The following is a 27,399-nucleotide window of genomic DNA, read 5'->3' on the forward strand; positions in this document are numbered from 1 at the left end:
AATAAATCAGTATTTTTACTGAAATACTTCATTTAAAACTTGGAGTGTTATGACATGGTTTCACCCCATCATTGCAATATGCAGCAATACGTAGTATGCAGTTAAAGTATTCACTGGTAAATATACTTTTGCCTCAATGTGGGACAATGAAAATTACTAAAACAGACTAACAACTGTCTGTACTGTTGGTGTAAGCGATGTTTTCCTCATACATGGCTGTTAAAATAAGCAGAAACTATAAAACTATAACATAGCAGTCTGTTAAATGCTTGACTGGGGATGAAAAGAAAACAGGACTGTACTGTCTGTCACTTCATCCTCTGCAAATTGCTCCAGGATGCTGTTTATTTGTGTATTGCAGCTGTCATTTCCAGTTAGCATTGCTTACAGAGCACCACATTGTTGATCTCTGTCTAAAACACTCCCACACTTTAGATGATCGTGGACATGCGTTTTCACTTGCAGCTTGTTCTCTCTGGGAATCCATACATTGACCAAAGCACAAACACAACAGTGATGACGTTGTAACGTCGTTGAGTCATTCCAGCCCTAACGCAATCACCAACTGCTGCTTGATGCTTTTATGTTTATCAAAAACTGCTCATCCAAAAAACTTCACACTTGTCATTGCATTTCCTCGGGTTCCAGGCAAGACATATGTAGTGTTAGAAGGAAAACGGTTGAACAGTTGCTGAGAAAAGCGAAGAACGGACACACACACACACACACACACACACACACACACACACACACACACACACACACACACACACTGAGGTTCTTCAAATTAGTAAAGATTATTATGATATATATATATATATATATATATATATATATATATATATATATGTATATAAAAATGTGTGTGTGTACATAAAATAAATAATACAATCAAATAATTGTTTAATGATACAGCAGCATCTCAAATCTCTGCAATTATTATTATCTGGTAACTAATCTCATTGATGTGAATGACCTAGATTTGTAGATTTGTTACATCTGATAAATATTGAGTGGTTTAAAAGAAGTTTTGATTGATATCTCGAAATAGTCCTCAGACGGTCTATTAGTATTCGTCACAGTGGAATCAGTGAACTCCATGGAGAGGCCTCCTGTGCGTCCTGGTTGTGGTTTCATTACATAGCCAGCACCGTCACAGGTCAAACAGCTAATTAGAGCGATGAACACGTTGAGTTGGTTTCAGTTCCTGTCTAACCCCAGCGAGAGGGAGACAGGGCAGCGAGTGTTTGATGAAGCTTAATTAATTTACGGCTGAGCCTTTGCAACCTCGCTGTGAGAGATGAGTAAGGCAGGGTGACATTCAGCATTCAGACAGGCTAAATAACATTTCCCATGAGCTTCTTAGAGCCGGGCATCATGCTTCTCCGCGTGCCTTTTTTCCCCCCTACGCCTTCGCTCGAGGCATTTCACAGCTGCGTGTCAATCTGGACGGCTGCGGTCGCTAAGTGTTTGCGTCCGACGTGACGCTATCATAAACAAAAGCTGCACTGAGCACGCTTCTTTCCATGTGAACCTCTCAACGATCACATGGACATATTCCAGCATGTGACTGCAGAATATCAAAAGACATAATAAAGTTTATTAGTCAATGTTCCAGAGAGGATGCTGGAAGCAGTTCAGCCTTGAGTTTGCAAGAGGCATTATAGTGCCACACAGTTTTATCCCAAACACTACTTATGTAAAGTGAACTCCTCTTTACTCTTGCATAATGAAACCAGGAAGTGATCAATTCTTTGTCATCAGTGTGTAGTGTGACGGTGGCATGCAGGTCAGTCAATGTGTTACATTAGTGCAGTGATTAGTTTTCTGACTGGAGCTACTGGAATTTTCATAACTGCTCTTCAGGAGTGAAATTACTATTTATTTAGATGTAATCTACACACAATTATATACACAGTTGCCTCTGAAGGTGCGTTAACGATGGAGCGAAATGTGAGGTTTCTGCAGCTTTCGCCGTTTTAATTTACGATCGAAACATGACAATGAGGCAAAAGTGGAGACTGGCCTTTAAGTTTTATTTGCTCCAAATCATTTAAACACACCTGCAATTGAAATCTTTTTTTTTTCTCAGTGAAGTCACTCATTACGTGGTCATTGCAGTGAGGCTGATGGTAAAGTAAAATTCATACCAATTTCTATTTTTACACTCCTGCTTCTTGGTGGTACAATTCGCATATTGTCTAGTGTTTCATAATGTAACACATATTTAAAAAACAGCAGTACTCACCCTTTCTCATGACACCAGTTGGTTTCTGTACATAGCAAAGCAACGTCAAGTTATCTCATCTTTTGAAATGACCTAAACTTTCTGTATTTCCTCCAACATAAGGCTGACATTATGTCCACCAAATGTTAAACTTTATGCCTTTGACATTCAGCTGTTACCTTGCTTTTGCACACCTGAAAAATCAGGCTCTTTGTATTAAATGACAGAATGAAGGTGCGTATAAATAGTGTGAAACAAAAGCTAACAGAAAGTCTTCATGTTTGTCATATTTTGATCTCAAATTCAAATGTAAGATACAATAAAACTTTATTAATCCTGAAGGAAATTTTATGTGCCAGATATTGCTTAGAAAAAACAAAAAGACACAACATAAAAAATGCAGTACCTAAATAGTAGAAAAGTAATAAAATATATGTATGATACAGTACTAAACTAAAATAAGTATGCTAAAATAAGACCAGAATAGAACAGTAGAAAGTAATGCTGGCACTTATGCTGAGGTAATTAGTAATGCTTACAGGTTACAGCTTTCGTCAATTCGCTTTGTCATTTAAAGCAGTTTAAAAAAGTGCAATTCCGTCCCAACGAACATTAGAGATGCAGGAAGCTTTGCAGTGTTTAAAAACAGCTTCAAGATTTGGCTGAAGTCAGCACTAAATTGTCACCACTAATGATTACCTTTTGTTGTTTTTACTGATTTTATTTATTGTTTTTATTGATTTTAATCATTATCTGTCTCTGATTGACCTTTAACTTTTGTATTGTTTTATATAATGTATTTATTGCTCTGTGGTTGTTCTTTCTGTACCTGCCAAGAGACAACAGATGCAAATTAGCTGCTAGCTTACTCTGGTATAATTACTTTTAACTGCACTGTCCCTGCATTAATAAATGAATAAACTAAGTAAACTAAAAACAAATATTACACACAAATGTAGCAAAACCATCAAACTTCATTCTCCTGTTGAAATATGTTTCGAAGTAAACACTAAACTATCAATGGATTCATCCTATTTAGTTTCCTTGTATCATTGTAGCGTACAGAAGAATGGACTTAAGTTGTCAGAAAGCTGAAAAAGCACACAATTCTGTGTGACAGGTGCCCTATGCAAACCACTAAAACTCATTCAGAGGTTAGTGTCACTGTGCCACCGTGCAGCTCAGTCCAGACGCTGTGTTTGCAGACTGGCTCGGTTCACACAGGTGCTGCGACTGGCTGCTCACCAGGACTGAACTGAGTCAGTGCCGTGGACAGCTGAGGCATGCCGTTGTTTGGGGTGACGGCACCGTCCGTTTGTCCACCAGCATCTCCGTCCTGCTGACTCTGTGGTCTGCCAGAGGAGGCGACACGTCCCTCCTGGCAGCTCACAAAGGGACCCTCTCCCATGGCCACTCTGTACACACTCTGAATGAATCATAGTGAATCTGTCGCATTGAATGAGTCGTGCTGAATCGAACAGAGCTGCTGTTGTGGAGGTGGCCAGCACGTTGTGTCCTGTCTGATGCTCTTGTGGTAGCCTTTGAGCTGTTTGTGCAACATCAGGAACAGAACAGCCTTCATCAAAGAGGGGACTGTCAGCTGAAAGTGAATGGGTACTCTGTTGACATTTTTAAGCTGCTCTGTGGGGAATTCAGTGTGATTACAGCATTTTATTTCTGATGGAATGCCTTTTTATTATTTTTTTGTTGAACAATTTAGCCATCCTACAACATCACACCCCTAGTACATTATGCCCACAGCTACAAGCAGAAATGAATAAAAAACTACCTAATATCTTATGCTGAAAGATAGAAAGTTTTGAACTCTTTGGCTACATACATACTGCTATGTTGTAAAATGCATAATTTTTACTAAATTTACGCCTAGCATCCACACTCCTTGGGTATTTAAGGCCCATCTAGAACTGCTGCTCACCCTGTTTTTGTGTGAAAACTCTCAGATTTTGTTTGGATGTTTATGGGCATAAACACAACCATTTGGAAACTGTGACGGAAACAGCCGTGCTCAATTTGTAATTGGGTGCAAACTGTCATCATTTGATTATTTGTTACGCTCCGTCCGCATGAACGTTTCTGGGCGAAAACAAAAACCTCCGCCTTGACTTCTAGTTAATTGAACATCAACAAGAAATGCGTCTTGTTGTCTCTGCAAGCAGCTGTTGAGAAGTTGAGGAAATCTCTGGTCTTACTTTTCACCATCACTGTTCTCTAAGTAAACGTTTTCAGACATGCTAGTTTTCAGAGTGGGCCAAAAGTAGGCTTACACTTCATAGGTAGGATTTCAGTAAATCAACCACCAAACCTGTCCTTTCAGATTTATTTCTTTTGAGATAAATTGCCTGCTGTGAAGATGAGGGAGTGTTACAGGCTCTTTAACATGATGTCTGCATCTGCTTGGCCTTCCAGTACTGCTTTAGTATCCGCTTTCTTTGCTCTTGATTGAATTTCTTTGCCATTACTCACAACCCCTGTAAAAACAAACACAAAAAAAACGTAAAAATTGAAACCAAAATTGGAAGAAATAGCTTCAGAACATTTCCAAAATGTGAATGAGGGATATGGAATACTGGTTTGGATAAATTAGATCTAAAACAACAAATAGTGAAGCAACTGTAAGCCTACTTTTGGCCCACCCTGTATACAGATCAAAGCCTAAATGGTGCTAAAACATTTGTCTGGAGTGAGATATTTTAAAATGACATTTTGTTCAAAATTTTCTGCAGTGGGCCTGTAAAAAAGAAGAGTATAAAATTTGGACAATTATACATTTGATTGGTCTAAAAAAGCAGAGCAAAGAGAAACATTATTGCAACCTCCTCGACGCTCTGGGCTGTGGAGAAGAAGCAAGTCAGAATAGGAGGGAATTCCAAAGGCAGCTCTATTCCCTTGTTAAGCCATAGTGTTTACTTTTCTTCACTTCTCTGAATGACAGAATGCTGTCGCTTGAACAGACTGATGACGCAGCAATGCTACATATCCCATATATGAAAAGGGCTTTAGTGGCAACATTGTGTCAGATGGAGTTAAGAAACACCAAGCTGAGTCAAGATTGTTGTTTTTTTTTTTTGTTTTTTTTTTTACACAGTCAATACAGAATAGACAAAGAATATGTGGCAGTACTGTGGAATTTAAGGAGTAGTGAACACTTGTCTGTAAAGAAGCATTGAAAATAAGACAAATCTTAAAACACTTTTAAAAATGGCCCCTAATGCCCTGTTTTCATTTGTGCTGTGATGTAACACAGGCGCTAATATACTGTACACTGAGGAGCACATGGTGTGTTGTATTGATTTACATTAATTAAAGCTGCAGCTGGCAGAAATGTGTTAACAGCCAGCCTTCCTCCTGCAGCTCTTCCCTCGCTTTGGACCAGACACATATGTGCTTCAAATGCACGTCTTTTGTGGCTTCAAACCCCACTGTCCTGATTGAAAGTTGTGGTAGTGCCTCCACATCCTGTTCTCACAGACTTTGCTGCTATTTATATGACCTCTGACTGGTGCAAAGCTCTAGAATTGACTGAAATCCTTCATCATGGGCTACAAGCCTGGAAAAAAAGAGCAAGGAGGAGGTTCAAAAATCTCGTTTCCTCTCAGATCACTTGCATTACAACACACTGAAGGGTCTGCATTGAATTTGTGTCCGAAAGATGCCAAAAATTACTGTCTACCTCAGCTTTCGGCGTGATGCTCTGCAGCAGAATGCAGAGCAGTAGGCTGGCCCAGGATAGCAGAAGGGAACCCTCTGTTTCTAAATTTAGCTCACACTGGTGAAATGGTGCAGTGGCACTCATAATCAATGTCCTATCTACGTCAGAGCCAAGCTTCCCTGCTTCCCTTCCCTCTATATTCTCACTGATCATTGCATTCTCTCTTCCCCTGATTGAACCATCCCCATCGCCCCTGCAGGGTTCTTCTGAAGAACTGGCCACAGTGTACCAGAATGTTCTATATCTCCATATCTGTCCTGCATTATGGGCTGTTGTGCAGGCAGTTTCAACTCGTGCCCTCAGCTGAGGACATCATTATATAAAGCTGGCACCGTAAAGACCTTCATTTAGAACACTGCATGATCCTTTGTGAAGTAGCAGCAGGGTCGTGTTCATGCCCCTGATGACTTAGTAAAAATCCCTGAAGCGTCTGATTTTGCCACAGAAATGTGGAGCTGCGGGTTTATTCACACATTATGTGTTACCATCTATCTGTCATGTGATGGATCAGTGGCTGAGCACACAGGAAAGGCTGAGAGAGGAGCTGGAGCTGGCAACAGTAATATAAAGGATGGATAAGTAGATATTTTCAAGACATTTTTTTTCTAAGTGTTTCTGTGCAAAGTGGAGGTTTAGTTCTACAGACATTGTTTGGTGGCAGAGATAGGAACTGTGTGAACTAACCATCAAAGAGTGGAGTTGAAGAGGCTGAAAACCGGTGACAAGGGCAGGGTGATAAGACAAAATGTAATAAATTCGATGAAACCTGTAGCACACTTGGTACTAATAGTAAAAAGGTGATTGTCAATGATAGGGATGTTAATGTTCTGATTAAAAATATACCCTATAGTGTCATGTAGTGTGCATGACTGAGAATAGAGACTCTGTGAAGTTTCTACATGTGTGTGATGCAACTGGATTTAAAAATCTGTTTTGATCTCTTTCTACTCTGAATAGCAAGAAGCCATAACTTTCTGTTAATCTTATTTAACGCGTCGGCTTCATTTCCTTGGTCAAGTTTGCAAAAAAGTCGCAGTCGTGTAACTGTTTACAAATTCTGAGATAAACTGGACTGTTAGTAATTTAAACCCTTTGATCAGCTGCTATTAGTTCAGTTTTATTCTGTTATTGCATAAATTTGCACTAAACACAACTTGGAGTGTTGTTTAGTCTGGCGTGAATGACCGATGTCCTGTGCATACCACAGTTTTCTCCGGCACTGTGGTGGGTATGTTTGAATGCAGCATTGTTCCATGTCCCATGTCTGAAAGGGGCTTCACAGAAAGATGAAACCAGCAGTCATATGTCTTCTGCGTCTGAAAGGGCTCATTAGACACCCTCAGTGCAGGCCTCAACTTAAAGCTTTCAATCATGACGACTTGTAGAGCTTAACATATATGTGCTGCAAAACCACCGTTTGGACCCTCAGGATGCGATCAACTGCACTGATAAAACTGCACCCAAAGTTAGACTCTATAAATGATGAGATGAATGGCAAACTTGTGCGGTGATGTTGAACAGACGTAGTTTTCATGACTTTTTTCTACATTGTACAAGACTCCAAAGGTTGAAGAACAAAAAGCACTGTGCAACACAAATATTTGAACCCAACAGTGTCAGTGGTTCCATTTGTGAAAGGGTTTAAACAGATTAGCTCGTCTGACCTTCCAGGTTTGGTCTAGACGTTTAGTGTAAAGATACCAAGATAAGCTGTTTACAGTTGTCAACAGGCATAACAAGATTATTAAAATCATGTTCAGAATTTCAAGAGTAAGACTGTTTCTATTGATGCTTTAAGCTATAAGCTAATTTTGTGCAGCAATACAAACCTCTTTGGCCTCATTAACTCAACTAACAAGATTGTTTGTGCTACCAGGTCTGCCTCAGTGAATTGTCTGTACCAGATAAAACTTCATGCAGCGTATGTGCTCTTTTTGAGGGGTTTTATGGCAGATAGTGACTTGAGCAATGGGAGGAAGAACCCTAACAATAATGGTGACGATGACAGGACCCAACTCAGTATTTTCCTGAGCCATGGAGGAGCCAATAATTGGTTATTTGTGGCACATACACCAATTTCTGCTGACACAACTCACTGTGTGAATCAGGACAGAGTAACCAACCACAGCTGCTGTCCCAGACTGCTATAAATAACTCAGAGTTGCATCGACTACACAGAGGCTGAATTCAAGATAGCAATGTTAGCATCTAGGAATCCCAATGCTGTCAGTTTAAGTGTTTTTTTTTTTTTTTGCAGCCACTTTAGCGGTAAATCACATAATGTTCTGCAAAACCAGAAAGGTATATGTCAAAATCAAAGCAATCTGTGGCTGCGTTGGTCATTTAACTGGCATAAAAGGACTTTCCTTTCAAATGATACTACTCTGTACTGCATTCAATGCAATAGCTGTTTCCAGGCAACCAAGGCTGTCGGATGGCGCCTGACTGCTCTTCCTTGTGGCAGAATATATTTTCAGTTTCATAATCCCCTTTCACCCTGGATGAAATATTAATGCAGGCTTCACTTGGGTTTCCCTCCCTCTTTTTTTCCCCCATTTCTGCAGGTACAAAAACTCAGCGAGGCAAGTGGTTGCTCTCGAATTCAGATGTGTCCTGAGAGTTCACCTTTTACGGTAGTGAAGCGCACAGTCATGTCTGATACAAGGAAAGGTCTGACCTAGTTTGTGTACAAAACTGAATAATTAATTAGGATACACAATGTAAGTGATGCACAAACCAGAGCTAGTAATTGTACACCTGCAGTCACAACTGCGCCACCTATAGTCAACAAAACTCCTCTCAGCATCGAATGGAAAGTAACAACTGCTGCTATTCGGATGCTTTTACCACCCACAGCCAGTGAGTGTTCAGTGTTTTTCTCCCAGTTTGTTTTTTGACCTGCAAAAGATAAGAGTGCATATTTTCTGCTGAAGAGTATGTCATCAAGTGTCCTTTGTCCTCCAGAACTGTCCCTCTTGTTAATTTGGAGAGAAAACAGAAAGTGCAGGCTGCCACCATGACCAAAAGATTAAAAAAAAATGCAAATGCCCGTTTTTGTTGTTGTTTTTTACGGTGTTGGTGACAAGACCTGTTTTATATAAAAACAAGATGGTATTTAAGATGTTATCAGATTCACATTCCCTTATTGACATCAATTTGGCATGTTAAATCACAGCATTTTTATGTTATTATACAAAAAATACCCTATACTGTTAAAGCAGCATGAGTTTTGTTAAAGCTGAACTGTTTTGTAGATAGTACAAATCATTTCAATGTGAAAAATGTGTTTAAAATAGTACATTTTACGCATCTTTCAAACTGACTTACTTGTAGAAAGGATAAGAAATAGCAGCAGGGTTCCGATTTGCAGATGTAAACATATTCATGTCGGCACCTTCAGGCAAGGAAAAAAACAAATGCTGCGATTTTAACAGTCCCACCACCTTCAGGCACTGAGGTGCACCTTTAAAGCTAACGTTTGATGAATGATGACAAAGTATTCAATGTAATGTGACAATAGCACAAAGGACAGATCATAAAGAGCAATAAAGTCAGTCAACTGGCTTGTTTGCAGTGTCTTTCTAAAGATTGCTAACATTAATTAACTTTTGCCAGTTTAAGCTGCTGATTATATTATTACAATAAATAAACCTGTAGGAGCAAAACCTCATAGTCTTACTTGAAGCCTTAGAAATAAATAATCAGTTAAGTTTTATGATTTTCAAAGTCTAGATTTGACTAGATTGATTATTTTTTATTTTATTTTGTATTGATAATATTTTGATATTTCATTTCCAAATATAATTTTGCATTTGCTTGAAGGTGGCACAAACACACTAACCAGCACCTTTTAAAAAAAGATGCAGCAATGTGAATTAGTGTCATTGTATGTGATCCACAAGCGAAATTTATTTTACAGTTCAGATGTTTCATTATTTGTGTGTGCAAAACTTGAAACCAGTGCTTCAGGTGAGAACATGTCTGTGGGACGCTGAGGGTTAAAGTAATGATTCCTGTGTGCAGCTTCTGTCTTTTGGTTTCTCATGAGGGACGTTTTTCTCAGGATGTGCTTCTCCAGTTTCTATTTGAGCCTTTATAGTGAGCAGCATCACAGCCGGGCATCACTCCAGTTACAAGGCTGGAGATGGCAGACATTGTAGAGCAGTTGGAGAGACGTAAGCAGCGGATGACACTGTCTGCACATATATGGCATGAAGCGAAATCCTCAAATTACATGTTGTCACTACAATAGACCATCCATGTCCCACAAGCAGTAATTAACGTTACACAATGGCTCTTTTTCTAGAGCTCTTGCTGCAAGTACCCTCTAATTGAAATGTCAAAAGTCTCAAAGCCTCTGCGCCCCCTATCTGAACACTTGGTTGCGTTTTTTCTTCTTTCTAACCTCATTCCAAATTACGGTTAAATCACCAGCGATCAGAGACGTGAGCCATGACGTCTAACTACTTTTGTTTGTTCGTCACCCACTGTTACATCTCCTGGCCTATAAATAAACAGTTACAGTATGGTTTGTGGCCACTGTATACACCCAGCACTGATTATGGGCTTCCAGTTGACTGTAAAAGAATCAGAAATTGATTTTTAAATAGGTTACATCTGCTATGTTGGCTAATGGATGTCCATTGGTTTTGAGAAATCAATGTTCATTCACCCATTTCAGGGCAGTTAGCATGCATTGAAGGGACAAGACGCATAACTTGGATTTTTACCAGTGTTTGTGATGTGGCATCCAAATCATTTATTGGTCTGACAAGCATTTTGGTGGTTTAAACATCTCACATGTCTTGCACAAACATTAATGCCCCCAGAGGATGTGCACTGCCCACTTTTGAGATTGTTTGACTTTTCCCCTTGGGCCACCAGCAGATTTGTCTTTTATTGAAATATATCGACAACTATTTGATGATTGTCATGTCATTATTTGCCATTTGACATTCATGGTCCCTAAACTATGGCCTTGAGCACTCAAATATGGACATTTTTCTAATTGGGTATTGTTATTTTCTGTAGCTTGGGGAGCAAACGAGGTCCTCAAACATAATTTCACAAAATATCTCTGTACACACAAGAATGCAAAAATGACTGCAAATGCCCTTACAAGCATTCAGGGCCAATGTACATGAACAAAACATCAAATACCAGAGGAGATTATTGCTTCAACTGCTAGATCCAGTAAACGATATAATACAGTGGTGCAGGAATGCCAAGTTATGTTGCAACCTTGTAACCCATGGTGCTGACCAAACAAAGAATCTATATTGTTGTTGTTCAGGCTCACACTAATAATTATACACAAAGCAACAATGGGCGCACAAATTGAGCTGCAACATCGTGTTTTGCAACCTCTGCCTTGAATAATATACATGAAGCGGATTTTGTGAAAAGTCTTCACTTTAGAAGCTGTTAGAAAAAAAATGGACGCTGTTAAATATGGATGAGGCGCCCAAATGTCGAGGAAAATGTTCATTTTGTGTGGACAAGGCCTCTGACTTATGGAGACACTGATGAGCCCCAGATATTTCCTCTGGCGCCACTGTGATGTTCAGAATAGTCATTTTAAGTGAAATATTTCCTCAGCTATTGGATGGATTGTCATTCACGGTCCCCTTTGCCATCTTTTTTTGTAGTGCCGCTATCCAGTCAAAATTTTTGTTTGTCTTTGGTTGGTTTACGTTGGTCTGCATGCACTTTGTGTTCTGTACTAATAGCCAAATTTAGCATGCTAAAATGCTAAACTAACATGGTGAACATGGTAAACATTATACATGCTTCTGAGCACTTTTTTTGTGCAGAAGCTAGCAATTACCTGTAAGTCTGACTGTGCCAAAACCTAACATCACAGAGCTGGTAACAAGGCTGCAGACTCTATGACTTGGCTTCGGCTAAATTGTGTTTTTTGTGCAAATGTCTACACCCGGCATTTTAGCTTGTTGCTGTTTCTTAAAATGCTTTGAAAAGGTCCATGTTTTGGACAGAAATTTTAAATTGTAGTGCGAAAAGTATTGGTAGATTTAAACAGGAACCTCTGACAGAATGTTGTTGGTGTTTCCATTGTGAAAGGTTATGGCTTGTGTTCAGTAACTTCAAGTGTTTTCTGTAGTGTGACAGTTGACAGCCAATGTACAGTAACCTGTAGTGAAGCAGGACTATGCTATTTGAAGTTGCCTCCTCCACACTGTGCTCCCAGCAGGCTATTCAAGACCCAGACATGATCCCCCACTTGATCTGTGGACCTGCAGTAAAGGGCAAAGCCTTGGAGGCAAACAGCCTGCTAGATGAAGAATTGATTCTTGGTTTCATGTCTGAGTCTTTGAATGTGTCGCATTCATGAATCATCAATAGCACAGCAAGCCTTTTAAAATAAGTTTTACAAGGTAGTTTGAAGAGTTTTTCCAAAAATGTTTTAATATAGTGGTTAAAACAGATGTATGTCCCACTAGCATTTCCCTCAAAGCCACAGTCTTTCATATTCATGTGACCCAGTAACAGTGTGAGACATCCAGGTCAACCCTTCTACTTAAACAAGTCCTGAACTGCACGTTAGTTACATAAATGGTGAGCTTCTGGTAGGCTACCATTAAAGAAGGTTTCTTTAATTGTTCCTGGCAACAACCCCCCAACTATCCCGCGTCCTCTGGGCCTTCCTGGCCTCATGGAGACTCCACATCCGACGGTAGCTCTGCCGTTCTGGGGCTCTGTCACTGAGGGGTAGGAGCGAAGGATTAGGATACACCTCAGTGGGCAGTAGCAGGCCGCTGCCTGGCCTGTGGCGCCTGACTCATCCCATTCTCCTCCACTTTTTATGGGCTGACATTCCCATCAGCCCCTGCTCTTACATGCGGCTCATTGCTTTGACATGCTGGTGAGTTCTCCAGCAAAACGAAGAACTTTTACCTCTGACCAAACAGAGTGGGTGAGCACTTGTGAAGCTCTGATCGCTGCAGGAGGCTGTGACTAAAGGCCCATTAGGATTGTTTGGTAAAATAGAAACAGTCTGACTCACTCTTGCTTTTATGATACTTTGATTTTGTTGTTGCTTTTAATCTGCAGCACCTAAATTCTCTAATGCGAAGTACATACGATACAGCTTCTTTGGCTGCTTCACTCCATGAGCTGAGCCAAATGCTATTGACCTGAAATGTTTTCTGCAACAGACCACACATCCCACTATAGTTGTGCTCCATTTAGCACATCTACTCCCCCCCGGCTTCCAATATTGCCATGTCTGTGGTCCTGTTTTGTAAGCCCTCAGTGGTCCCAGTCACAGCTGAAGCCATCACAGGACAGGAGGCTTATTTTAGACCTGAACTCTAGGTGCCAACCACTCTGTCATTATATCCACAGCGGTGGACCAAATGTTGCAGCTTAGAAAAAGGTTTCTATTATTTTGTGTTTGTCATACTCTGACCTCAGCTCATGTTTACCAGCAAAGTCGTATATTATAAAAATGTGACAAAATGCATTAAAAAAGGAGATAAAACTAGAGTGCGCTTCCAGTCACAGGTGCCGTTGTGACTTTTTGATTGCCAGTTGTTGGTATGTACCAATCTAAGTCTTATAATTTCGAGCATCTCCTGATACAGACTCATCTGATACATACTACATTTAGATTTATGAAGCTTCACTGCTGCTCATTGCACACTCATACCTCCAGCTAAGATCAAATAGAATTTGTTTTATTCTTAGAGTATCTGCTGATCATTGGCTGATCTTGGCTCATCGCTTTGAAGTACTAATGACAGTTAAACTGAGAGAATGTGTCTGGTGAAACTCATGTGACTGGATCAGCTGCACAGAAGATGTGTCACTCTGTTGGAGTGTTTGGGACAATAGAAACACTACAGGAACTGTGCAGCTGTGGCACAGAGTGGAATATCTTCCCTCACAACGACTGCAGAATAACTTAATGTCGGTCTGCCATCGGACAGTTGACATGTTCTACAGCTGGTAATGTTTAGTTTTGTACACTGATCCGTGCTAATAGAGATGAGAGATTAGATTTTAGATTACAAATCTGTTCGCATTGCCAGTGCAGGTGTCACTTTCAGCTCTGCACCCTATAAATGTTTCACACACACAACATTTTCACTCATATTTTTCACAAATGTGAGCAAACTGTAGGCTGTCATAAAGAAAAAAAAGTGTTGCAACACTAGCAGAGGAGACAGACATAATAATAAATATTCATGGACATGTCTAACAAGTAGCACAAGGCAGCATATTTTATTATGAGTGGGTACGCATTGTGCCCAACTGATCGGCATTTGGAGGTGGCAATTAGAGTAGAAAAATACCAACAAGACAACAATATTACATATTGGCTTTTAATATAATCACAGAAAATGTGTCTTTGGGTTGATTTTGTGATTGAGTTACCAAAAACTATGCAAAGTCATTTTAATGTCTGGCTGCCAAGATGACAAAATGTATTCCAACAAGACTTGGGGAGAGAAGTTTCAGGGCTCTTTAAGGATCATTCTGACAAGTTAAAGATGATGCCAGGCTTTCCTGCTGTAAATCCAGACTAAACACACTGTCCGCCTCAGTAATGTGAAGAATAGCGTTTATCCTCCTATGAGAGAGACACTGTGTTCCTAGTAAGTGTAATGTTTGTTCTCTCGGTCTGCACTTCAAGCACCTGAGTTGGTCAGAACAACATCTGATCTCATTCTCTGCTCTCCCACGCTGAGAAAGCTTTACACTAGGTAGCTTTAACTGGAATTAAGCATTAAATGTGGAATAACGAACTATGAATTGTAAAAATATATGCTTTTATCATCACATGGCAACTATTTGTGCAAGTAGTGGTATATCTAAGCGTGCATCAACAATTCTGAGCAGCAGCAAAGCAGATTTGCACCCGAGCTGGGGCTATTTTAGCAAGAAGACAAAGTTTAAATGAAGAAATCTGTATGTAAAATGAAGAAATAATGCCTTAAAAGTGAAGCACTGCACTTGTAATTGAAGATAGGAAAGTGACTCCTGACCAGTGCTGTAATGACAGCTGCTGGGTGGCAAATTTAGTGTTTTGAGGGGGGTGGGGGGTGGAGTTTTATCTTGGAAAGTCATGTGAGGAATCCTACAATTCAGATGATGTGGAATGCCAGGTGTCAAAGGCTAAATCGGGTTTTGCCAAACCACCCTAAAGCTGCAGGCATTTAGCACATAAACACGAATGCTATTAGGGGCCGCGTATGTGTTCCTGTTTATCCACATGACTGCATGTAAAGCACCGTGTTGCATAACCGCTTGTAGTCCTCGTTGGTGCTGGGACAAGAAACTGAATAATCAATAAATCAAATGTAGTTGAACCAGATAATGGGTGAAATAATTAGTCTTGTTGAATGGAGGTTCTCAGCTGTGACGATATTTTAATTTTTCCTGTTGGCAGTCTTAGCCGGACTAGAGATGTTGTTTCATTTTTCACAGTTTTCTGACATTTTATACCCTCAACAGTTAATCAGAATAAAATTAATCCTGCAGACCAACAGTCAAATGTGCATAATCCTGCAGACCTTGTAGAGAGACGGCATCAAAGCCTACCTGTCCTGCTGATGTTCTTAGACGATTATCTGAAGGTTTGTAATTGGTACAGATGCTTTATTTTTTTGTTTTTTGTTGGAAACCCCTCTCATAATTCCATATAACATACTGCAGGGTGCATCATTACATAAAAATAGAAATGTAAACATACATAGTTACAAACCTATTTCTGACCTACCATAGTACACTGTAAGTAATGTTTCTGTATTTTTACAGTGCTACAATTCTAATTTACTCAGTTGATTAGTGTATAATCTATCACAGTAGAATATGAGGTTTACTGTTAAATCCTGTAACTACATTTTATAAAAATATACCATATTTATATAGTGTTCCAACTGTAATCAGCATATAAATGTAAATTAATGTAAATTAAAACCGTTTTCTTCATTCGAAATGTATAAATTGTAAATAGCAAACATACAGCGGTGAACTTTCCCCACTGTGGGATCAATAAAGTTTATCTTATATGCCATAAATAACATCTTTATGATCCGCAAATCTACTAATTCTGTTTAACATTTAAAAATGAATATAGCATTAAAATACCCAAAGCAATAAAGGATAAAAGATAATGGCTTTGGAATATTTATTCAGAGGCAGCAATGTGTTGCTTGTTTAATATATTTTAGCAACTAAGAAAAATAAACGTTATGTAAAAAAAAAGAAAAAATTGTTTTAATATTTATGGATATCAGTGTAAAGTTAGAAAAACATATACTTAGCTGCCTAAATCTAGTAGCTACTCAAAATAGTGCTTCATGAACTGCTTTTTTCTAAATGTAATTGTTTCTAAATCCTGACAGAAACTCCTCAAACAAACCATTTCTGTGCAGATGATCACACAATTGGATTTCAACAGATTTTTCAAGAATTTTATGAATTAAAGGGAGCTTGGATATAAGTTTATAATTGACTAAAACACGTGAAACCTTAAAAAAACCTGCAGTATATAGCCTGTTTATAAAGACCTAATACTGTCTAATACTGGAGTGGGTCTAACAGACATGTTGCTGCTTAGGAGAAGTGAATATTGACATGAGTTCTGGGAGATTTACAGTCCAAATATCTAATATAAAATATAACAGTGTAGTCCTATTGGTGCCGCCAGAGCTGCTGCAGCTAAAGACGTGTTCATGATTTTATCACCTAAACTTATAAATAAGGTCATGAAGTCATCACTACTTTTTTGTTCAGTTTCCACTATCAGTTTTGACTCTTAATGGTCATTCTCATTTTTTGGCACCAAAAAAGCTGCAGATTTCACAGGTTTTCGTCAGTATTTTTGGAAAAACTGGACACTTCTGTTAGAATTTGGCTGCATTTTAACAGTAACTTATTACAGTCAGCTCCCTGTGCTGCAGCAGGTTTGTGGGTGGGTGTGTGTGTTGTGGGATTGTGTGTGTTTGGGGGAATCTCCTCCTCAGTCCCTCCCCTTCACATTCAGCATGTGATAAGTGGAGGCGGGCGGTGCAGCTCCATCAGTCCACTCAGCGCGCAGCTCCGAAGCGCAGCATCCTCCACATTTCAGCAGGGAAATCCAACCACTTCTCTCCAGCCTACACCTCTCAGCGCTCCTGGAGCATCCAAACCAAAGCTGCTCTTTCCACGGAGAGGCTCCTTAGGTTTTCATTTCACCCTGAACCGGCTCTAGCTGTAAAACGCGCCGCCAGACTTTCTCTGTTCCCGATGTGGAGCCGCTCTTTGGACTCGCGGTGGGACGCGGTGTTTGCCTTGTGGATGTGCGGATCTTGGAGCTCTGCACACCGGCAAAAGCTCCCGAAGTGCTGCTAGTATTAGTACAGGGACTTGAAAGGACTGCGAGAAGCAGCGTGGGAAGGAAACATGGTCCAGAACGTAATTCTGGTGTTTTTCCGCAGGAGACTGAGCCAGAGGCCGGCGGTGGAGGAGCTGGAGAGCCGGAACATCTTGAAGCGTAAGTGGTCAGGATGGATCCTAAAATCACTGTATCGCTGATTTATTTAAAGGAAAAAAAACTGTTAAAAAGAAAAAAAAATGCTAAGGCACAACCGTAGACAAATCAATAAAAGTTAAATAAAATAAATTTAAAAAAAAAAAAAAAAAGTCAAAATTCCCTGTATTTCCACAATAACTCCTACAATTTTCCAATCTGCTGTTATTTGAGTTTATATTAATTTAATTACTTATTTGTTCTACTTTTTCTAATTTTTTTTAAGATATATATTTTTTACCCCTGCAGTCACTTTTTTTTAGACTACTGCATTGTTGGCTTATATTTTAACTTAAACAGATATAAAAGCTTTTATTGTGCAAGTGCAAATTCAGAATAAAATTCCATTGCACCTGGTTCACAAATGCTCTATAAATTTAAAAGAAACATTTATTTTAATATTTTATATATAAATATGTTTTAAAATAAATAAAATATGAAATTAATATTTAAGAAAAAAAATACACAATGCAATATATATTTAAAATATATGAATATTTTAATTAGTTGAAAAATATATAAAATAATAACTTGAATTAATAATTAAGAGAAAAGAAAATAAATAACATAAATAAAATATTCATTTAAATTTATATTTAAGAAAAAAGAATTACACAAATGCAATATATATTTAAAATATATGAATATTTTAATTAATTACCCCCCCCCCCCCAAAAAAAAACAAAACACAACAACATGCAAATATTCTCTTTTTCTCCATTTCATTGTGTTACTTAAATGTCATTGTGTGCTGGGCTGCTGTTCAGACAAACGTGTTTGATCAGCATTTTAAGTATTTTTCTACACTGTATTGTCATAGTCATCAGTGGAGAAAGCTGGTTGCAGCTCTGTGAGAAAACAAAAACATTCTGTAGACATCACTCCTGACCACAAATCCCCCAAAATCAATGTAATGTTAGTTCACTGTAGTTCCCCATCTGTGAATTGACATTTTAAGTCCGGCTTACTTCTGCTAGAAAAAAAAAGGTGTCACATAATCGTGCTACAAACTGTGAAACTAGATCCCGCTGTCCAGACAGAATAGAACAATTATGAAACAGTCATGTGAGAATGAGTCCCACACTGATCAGAGTCTCCCACTTGAGACGGCCACCTGTGAGCTCCGAGCAGCTGTGTGGATCCTCGCCTCTTCTGCACAGGAACATGTGTTCAGGCTCAACGCAACCCCGCCTTATCCACAGCACATTTAGTGTAAAAACACAACATGTTTCTGCTGTCTGTTCTTCTGTTTGTGCTCCTGTCGCGCGAAATACAACAAAATACACTCAAACGGCGACAGGTGTCAGCCTTGCTTTAAGCTGCCAAAGTAGTTCACCGAATCTATTTGGGCTGAAACCAGAGAGAGAGAGAGAGAGAGAGAGAGAGAGAGAGAGATTAACATAAATGAAGTGACATCCAGGGATCTTTCTGCTCTATCTAATAAAAGATAAACCCTATTAGTGCACTAATCTGCTCGTGTCTCGCTCATGAACTCAGCAATAATGCAGACCGGTTCACTGTGGAGTGCTGGAATACTGTATTAGTTCTGTTCATCACAGACACAGACTCTCCAGACAGGCTGAATATGTGTAATTATCGTGATTCACCCCTTTTTACCTGTTTTTTTTGGATCTAATTTCCATTTTTCTTTGTGTGAACAGAGAGAAATGATCAGACTGAACAGGAGGAGAGGAGGGAAATTAAACAACGGCTGAACAGAAAGGTAGGCGGCTGTTTTGATTTCCTAAATTTCGTCCCACTACCTGACCCACTTTTGCTTTTTAACGTTTAGTTTCTCTCACCAATGTCTTTAAAGGCTTTGAAAAGGTGACATCACTGACATTTGTCTTTATCTTCCAGCTGAACCAGCGTCCAACGGTGGATGAGCTGCGGGACAGAAAGATCCTGATTCGTTTCAGCGACTATGTGGAAGTTGCAAAAGCTCAGGACTATGACAGGCGAGCTGACAAGCCCTGGACCAGACTGTCAGCTGCTGACAAGGTAGCTGAAAACCCCCACTGTGTGTTGCATTCAGGGACTCAAAGAAGGCCTTAGAAAGTGATACAAAAGTTGAGGATGCTCATTAGTTCCTACTGTTACAATGCTAACTTTTGACCAAATTAGTTTATTTAAATTGAAAATGTTTTATTTGTTTAACTGATCCATTCACTCTCAGCTTATGGGAGTCCAGGTCGTGCTACTTGAATTAAACATATCATTTGGAATTTTTCTTATATCCTGCTGGAAGTACTGAAAAATAATTATTCGAGTCCATATCATCCCCACTGGTTTTCCATCATACTTTGTCCAATACGATAAAACAGCCGTTAAATGATGTCTTATGTGGCCCACTTTCATTTTTCTTCCTACAAAACTCAGTTAACCTCAAATAATCTGCAACTAAACACGTTTCTCACAACATCCTCATTTTGCCACCTGAGCGGCTTCATCAGTGTACGAGGAGGAACACCTGAGCTCACACTTGATGTTTCTTTTGTGTTCCCGCAGGCGGCGATACGGAAGGAACTGAATGAGTTCAAAAGCAATGAGATGGAAGTTCATTCTTCAAGCAAGCATCTGACGAGGTCAGCATGGGCGCACATTATTAGCTTTTCTTTTCTCGCTCTCTTTTTGTCAGCTATTGTTAGTGGATGTCTAAGAGGGTCAGTGTGACATTGTGCAACAATTCCAAGGTGCATTATCCAACGGTTTGACATCAATAAGTGCACACCCTGCAGAGCAGAACCTAAATTTAGCTGCTACGTGGCCCCTTGGGATATAAAAGTTGCACCCTTTTGCACCACCTCTCTGCTATAATGAATATCCGTACTCATTTAGCTTACGCTTTGCTTATGGAAGGACTGTAGCTTAAAAAAAAAAAAAAAAAAAAAGAATTGAACCCCGAACAGTTTTATGCTTACGCAAGAACCTATTTTTGAAGAGCACTATCCATTGAGCTAATAATAGTATCTTGATTAATGACACCCTAATATGTGGATATTTCAGTCCACGCTCACACTTTGCCCTCTTTCCCCCCTTTGCAGGTTCCACCGGCCTTAGCAAGGTTTCTTCTGTGAAGAGTTGCTTATATCTGGTCCTGTCAGTGAAGACTTTGCACGGAGTCTTCCAGCGCCTTGGCCCACAGTCAGTGGGTGTCCTGATATTCGGGTCCAGTGAACCTTGGAGGCTATGTCTCTAGAAATGGATCTGCCATTAGAAGAGGACGCATGCAGCAGCCTCCACTTCTGCTCAGAGGAACATCTCCTTAACCTTCACCTCACCTTGTCAGAGGAGCAGGAAGAATCATGGATTCGCCATAGACAAGCAGAGACTTCTTTTTGTAAACAGACTCTTTTGAAAGACGTCCTTTTTGACGCCGCAGAGGGGCACCGTGCATGTGACCGAGTCGACCAGTCCCACTCCACTATCAGTAGTCACATCCCCGAGCCGTGTCTGAGTCTCACCGATTCAGTTGATGACGAATTTCATATCGACAGTGTAAATGTTCTTAAACAGAAACCTTGTCTGTGTACGAGACAAAAATCCCTTTGTAAGCACTATTTATTGTCTGCACAATACAGGTTTTCAATTTGTAACAAACTTGTGTCTGTCTTGTGTGAAGAGTGATTGAAGTGGGCTTTTGGCACGCGTGATATTTAAAAATGTGATTTAAAAGTGTTTTTCTCACAGAAGTCAGAATTAGGGTGATGACAGTTGACTGTGCCTCATGAATGGGTTGTAATCCTTTTACATTCATCCTTTTCACCCTCACGATCTCATCACTATTGCGCTTTAGTAAGCAGATAATAAAATTGTAGTGAAGCTCACCTTGTTCGGTCAGATAAAGCGGCAGTTCGTTTACGGAATGCAGGCGGTGACCTGTTTCTTATCATTGCGCTCTATTATTCTCAAACAAATTAGGTTCTCTTGGAGCATGTTAAGCGGGTTAGCTTCTCTTGAAAAGAACTTCATCTGACTGTATTTGTCCAATTCGGGGCAAGCTGTTGATCTAATAACTTGGTGCTGCTGCGTCACACTTGAACCAGAATAAGAACAAGTTATTGTTATTGTCTTGCTGATACGTCAATGTCTAATACCTGATTATTCCAGGTATTAGATAGGAGATTATAGTTATTAATCTTCCTATTATTCCCAACACATTAAAATGAATAAGGTCACTGAAAAGATGCTTTTAGAAAGTTGATATTCAGATTTCTAAAAAAAAACCCAAACACATCACTTGTATTGTGCCATCTGTGTCATGCACGTTCACGTGGGCAGTGCAGTTTTTAGCTAGCTCTCTGACATCAACATGCATGTGATGTGAGTCACAGCCTCGGTCCAGGAACAGATGGCAGGTCCAGTTTGAACTCCAGGACCTCTTGCTGTCTGGAGTAAAGAAACCAGCATCAGTCCAGAACCTGTGGAGCTGTGTGGGAGGAACAAGGGATGCTCTCGTGGACGTGAGGGGGATATCCTGACTTCCGGGTGTTTTTCCGATGGGCGAAGGCCAGGGGGACACACGCCGAACATATGTTCTGCAGTTCTAAGCCAAGTGTAAGCGTGATAACTTTGTGCTCCAAAAACAGGCTCATATTCAGGAAAAGCATGTTATTCCCGTCGTTTACGTCACTGCTTTCAATCGCATGTTGCTTCTACAAAAACAATATTCTCAAATCGATCAAACAGTCGACTCTAACAATAAAGAAATGTTGCAAATGACACAGTTCTTTTATTCCAGAGCATGCAGAGCCATAGTGGTGTTTTAATGATGCAACCTGTCATCCCTGGAGCCAATAATGCTGCATCAATTTTTACAATACAGTTAAAATGAGTCCCCAGAGCAAACGTCACAGCCGAGCATCACGCCTGCTCCTAATATGGTGAGTTCTTATATAACTACCGGCAACGAACAGAAGATGACAGCCCCAAATAAAGGCACAGCGCTGCAGGGCTGCATGGATCCCAGCAACACTCTGACTGGCGTGACAGCTAAGACTGCTATGAAGAAAATCCATACAAACGAGCACCAAAACAAGGTCAACGAGAGCCAGGCGGCCTCCGAGAGGGCCGAGAAGTTTGTGTTTGTCGACGGTGCAGCTGTAAAAGGTTGAGTAGGAAGCATCGGAGGAGATGAAGGGGCCTGACGGATCACTTTTACAGCATTGTTGTGGCTGTTCGCATTAACATGCAGCCTACAGAGGCCACTTGCAGAAGACAACAAGTGAGAGTTGCCAGGTTACGAACGTCTACTGAGTGCTCTGATTATAATGCACATTTCTTTGGGGAGTCCGAGCAGAAAACCTTATTTTAGTACAAATACCAAACAAGAGAGGTGGAGGCAGTTTTGTAAGGAAGCTCTTAGGATGCAGTGATGGGAATATGTGGGTCAGTATTCAGTTTCCAGCCCAGTAGAAGTAACTACAGTAGAGCAGTGGATCAGAGGGTCAGATATTTACAGTGTGTTTACGAGGTTTACACAAGAAAAAAAAAGTCAAAATAAACATTAAATTGCTCTGAAATTCAAACAGTAAAGGGAATATATAGCCTGGAGGGATTTCATTTGAACAGCATACTGAACAAAAATATAAAGGCAGCATGTAATATCTTATTAACTTCAATCCATTATGTTCGAGGTTGGGGAATAAATGTTTGTTTTTCAACATGTAATGAAACAATCAAGTACGACTATATTGGAAATGGTAACAGTCAGATGGAGAGTGGGGTCATGGAGCACAAATCACAGTCAAAGCCTATGAGTCACAAAGTCAGTCATGAGTCGGAGGGACTTATTGAGGCTGTTGAAGTTGTTTGTGGAATTTTGTCCCACTATTCCTTAAAATCATGTAGTCAAACATCCAGAGCCACAGTTTCTTAGATGACAAATGGCGGAGTTGTGTACATTCAGGCCATGGTGCCAACTGACATCGTTTCTTGTCATCCGTGACATCACGTCATTTAAATAAAGCTGCACTTTGAGGTGGTTTAGTAATCACTGGTTAAAGAAGTGGTTATGGCCTTTAAAGCCACACCTGACGAAGGTGTGGATTAACTCAGTGGTTGAGAATTTGTCACCAGTCAAACAGCTCACAAATTTTGTGTGCACAATTGGCTAAATTTAACCCCTATATAAGGCAGATAAAAAGTCCATTTGCATGCTGCCTTTCTAATTTCGTTCAGTGTAATCTTCGTCAGACTATTTTCTTCAGTCCACTACATTTCTTTAACAGCTTTAGTTACCAGTTGCCATGCAGATCATTAAGTTTTTATGCAAAACCTATTGTCATCCTATAAAATATGACAGATACATATGATAGAGGAAATATAACAGATAACAATTTGCTCAGACTATAAACACTGTAGGAATAATAACCCAGTAATGTAAGATAATGCATAATACTACATCTTGAGTGGTATTACTTGATCTTTTCAGTACATTTTTGCTGATAATTACATATAATAGAGCCTTTGTACATTGGTGCAATAGTGTGGGTTTAACCCTTTAAGACCCACCATTGTGCAAGTCCGCCAGGACATAGTTTTACATTTTTAAATGCTGTAGTGCCATTTTTTTTTTTGAGTATTTTTATTTGCTTTACATCAAAATGACCCTGATATCCCAAATTTTAATAATATGTATTGACTTATGTCTTAACTAGTACAAAAAATTGCTTAAAAGTGCAATAAACCTTAAAAAAATGAAAATCATTTTGTTTTTTTCACATGTATTTCAAAATACAGAAATTGCATAGCTGTATCCCTCAAATTTGTAAATGTAAAAAAGTTGCACAATATCCTTTGGAACCACAGGAAATTTATTTGGAGTCTGTACATAATTTGCTTTTTGAGATATGGTCAATTTTGTAACTTGTAAAAAAAAACGAAAATAAACAAAACTGCAAAATTTTCAAAGAGACAACATCAACATCAAAACAAATTATTTACAATAGTGCAATCAAATTTCTAAGTGTGCCAGATACTTAAGAACACATATTTTATGTACAAAACCATGGTCAGACCATAAAAAGTGCATTTGAACATAAAAGAAACTCGTTTTTACTGAGTTGAATCAAACAGTATTTTGATGGTCTCCTGGTCCAAGTACTTGGACGGGTCTGATGGAGAAGGACTGTCCACATATTCTGACAGAGGTGGCTGGACACCTGGCCTCCTTTTCGGCAGGAAATGTGGCAGAGAAGGTAAGCTGTCAGGTTCCTTCTCAGTTTTCCAGCCAGCTGTAGGGAGCGCCTCTGGCCCGGAGCGCTCGCTGGTGGAGCGGCTGCTGCAGCGTCTCCTGGCTGGAGGACGGTCTGTCCCTCTACCTCTCGCTGGGGTACCAGGACAGCAGGAGACCTCCATTCTCTCCTCTTCCTCCTCCTCTTCCTCCTTCCCAACATTGTAAATGCTGCACACAGAAAAAGTTACGTGGTACGTTAGCTGTGCGCAGCACATGACTTGTAAAAATGATGCGTATTTTGCGCGGAATGCTTTCGGCGGCGTTCCATGTATATTATACTTTCTTTACTTTTCTCCAACTCAAAACAAACAACTTCTCATGAATACAGACTTACATGTCACTGGAATGATCAATTCCTTCGATAAGATCGGCTTCATCCGCGGCAGTGGCAGAATCCGGGCCAGACGAGTGGCTGGACTCTTCATCCGACGCTGTAGTTTGCTGGAGAGCTTCACGCCAGATGTAAAATAGTTTGGCGCGACCAGGTTTGTGGTGGGTCCGTGTACGGATCTGGTAACTGGACTTTCTGTTCTGAAACGGGTATTGAAAACCAAAAAACGAGTGGTTATTTGATTTTCGTTTTAAAATACAAAAATTCAAATTGAAATACAAGGTGTTTTTCCTTTTCATGATCAAAAAGGGATATACGATTTTTAAAAAAATGCTTTAATTTTCGTTTTATATTTAGAATAACAAGAAAGTAAAATCAGTAAGAGACAGAAACGAAAAAAATATCCGTTTTTTCATTTTCTGAGACCGGAAGTGGTCATCAGCAAGTGTGGAGCCAAACGACAACAACAGAGGGCGGAGCCAGAGAGCAGCGATTGGTCAGACCATAGATTATATAGCAGACAGCGCGCTAGCATAGCTAGTCTATGTATATTTATGGTCGGCACGTCTGGTAGCATCTGTGGCTGCTGTTGATCTTGTTTTTGGAGTAAAACACGGTAAGAAGATAAATACTTGTAACCAGTAGCGTTGTCTTGTTGTACGTTAAGTCAGCGACTTGTGAAGAGTTGTGTTTTGTCGTGTTTGAGCAGTTGGTCCGGACGCGTTAGCTAGCTAAGCGGCTAAGTTAGTTAGCGGGCTAATAAACACAGGTGGCTAACTTACTGCTGAACACCTGTGTTAGTTGCTGCTGCAGCTGTCCTCATTGTGAGAATGACCTTCTCAACCTGTATTTCTCTGCTGTGTATTTTAGCTTTTAAAAAAGTTATTTTACTTTAAGGTTAACTGCAACCCGTTCAGCTGCACTGAAGTTTAACATTCAGCTGGTTTGAATTAAACCGCCCTTAACTTAACATTGCGCAACATTACCTCTCTGAATCTCCATAATTTCATTAAATTCCTTCTCTCTTCCACTGCTCAAGTTCAATCCAGTATATAAAATGACATTAATAGTGAATAAACTAACAACCAGCCATTGTGCTTATTAGTAAAACATGAGTTGAAACATCCTACTTTTGGATCTAGAACTGCACAAGCCGTTCATTTTCAGTCACCTGACGAGTTAAACTCCCCTTTTTCTGTGAGGTTGAAGCAGAAAGTCTGAGTTAACAAAGAAAGTTGTTTATAATTTGCGATACCTGTTATCTCTGACTGAGGCTTTAGTTTTTGTTGAGCTGATTTACACGTAGAAACTTTGTTCAGGAAGATTTCTCAGTAGCTCAGAGGACAGGCTGCTTTTTACAAAACCTTGTAAGAGAATGTCTGTCATTGCTTTCAGCAGAATTTAGAAACACAACACTTCCTAAACAGATATTTTGAGGCTGTGAGGTTGAATGTTTGAGAGTATATCAGTGTGGTTTTTTTGTGGTCTTTCTGTTTCTAGGTGGAAGCTGAATTAGTGAGGATGACTCCTGCTCCTGTCATCTCTAAGCTCCTCACACATCTTGACCTGCACATGAGGAAAATCACTCCTGTAGAATGCAGGTATGTTTGTCATTATTATAAAAAGATGTTGCCTGGTGACCTGTCAGAAACCCATTATACAGAGTCAGCCAAAATAATGTTTACACACATCAGGAAAAGAAAAACTTGCATAAATATTTCAATACCAAATTTATTCAGACATCACAAGATTAATAAAAGTTATCTTTGGCCTCTACAATTACAAGAGGTGCCCAACTGTGTTGGTCCCTTTATGCTGCTAAAACTCCTCTGACCCAGTGGTTCATCAGAACCTCTGAGGATGTCCTGTGGATTCTGTGGATCCTGTGGGTTGCAGGGTGGGTCCTACCTAGACCAGGCTGATCCTGGACCATCCCACAGATGCTCAATCAGATCTGGATGTGGGGAGTGTGGAACCCAGGTGAACAGCTTAGCTCTGTCGTGTTCCTCGGACGACTCCTGAGCAGTTTAGATTGTCCTGCTGAGAGAGGCAGCTTGCATCAAGGACTACTGTTGCCATGGAGACTAGGGGGTTGTTTGTCCTGCAGTGTTTAGGTGGTGGTACATGTCAAACATCCACATGAATGTCAGGGTTTCCCAGCAGAACATTGCATTAGAACAAGATGATGGATGTTGTTCTCTTCAGCTGTCAGTGGTCAGAATGTTGTGGCTGATTGGTGGATCTGTCTGCCTTTACTCTGACATCCAGAGTTATACAAAAGTGTAGTATGTGTGCAGTGCAGAAGAGATTTACTTTATTGTATGTAGTTTTTTTTTTG

The 27,399-nt window shown here is 39.8% G+C and overlaps 2 protein-coding genes across 4 annotated transcripts in view; one reads left to right on the forward strand and one right to left on the reverse strand.

Moving 5' to 3' along the window:
* phactr3b (phosphatase and actin regulator 3b) overlaps positions 1-21,093 on the forward strand; it is a 58,017-nt gene extending 36,924 nt beyond the window's left edge. For all 3 annotated transcript variants that reach the window (XM_023295406.3, XM_023295405.3, XM_023295407.3), the window contains exons 9-13: positions 17,402-17,457; positions 19,155-19,216; positions 19,354-19,494; positions 20,002-20,078; positions 20,538-21,093. In XM_023295406.3, the coding sequence (XP_023151174.2) occupies positions 17,402-17,457; positions 19,155-19,216; positions 19,354-19,494; positions 20,002-20,078; positions 20,538-20,553 (352 nt within the window). In that variant the 3' untranslated portion in view covers positions 20,554-21,093. The remainder of the gene's footprint in view (positions 1-17,401; positions 17,458-19,154; positions 19,217-19,353; positions 19,495-20,001; positions 20,079-20,537) is intronic.
* Positions 21,094-24,287: 3,194 nt separating this feature from the next.
* Positions 24,288-25,461, reverse strand: LOC129348993 (uncharacterized). Its single transcript, XM_055010911.1, has 2 exons — positions 25,065-25,461; positions 24,288-24,898 (listed from the first exon to the last, which is right to left on the reverse strand). The coding sequence occupies exons 1-2, from the start codon at positions 25,358-25,360 to the stop codon at positions 24,550-24,552; spliced, it is 645 nt and encodes a 214-aa protein (XP_054866886.1). The 5' UTR covers positions 25,361-25,461; the 3' UTR covers positions 24,288-24,549.
* Between the last annotated feature and the right edge of the window lie 1,938 nt (positions 25,462-27,399).

Source organism: Amphiprion ocellaris, chromosome 5, assembly GCF_022539595.1.
Source record: "Amphiprion ocellaris isolate individual 3 ecotype Okinawa chromosome 5, ASM2253959v1, whole genome shotgun sequence".
NCBI lineage: Eukaryota > Metazoa > Chordata > Actinopteri > Pomacentridae > Amphiprion > Amphiprion ocellaris.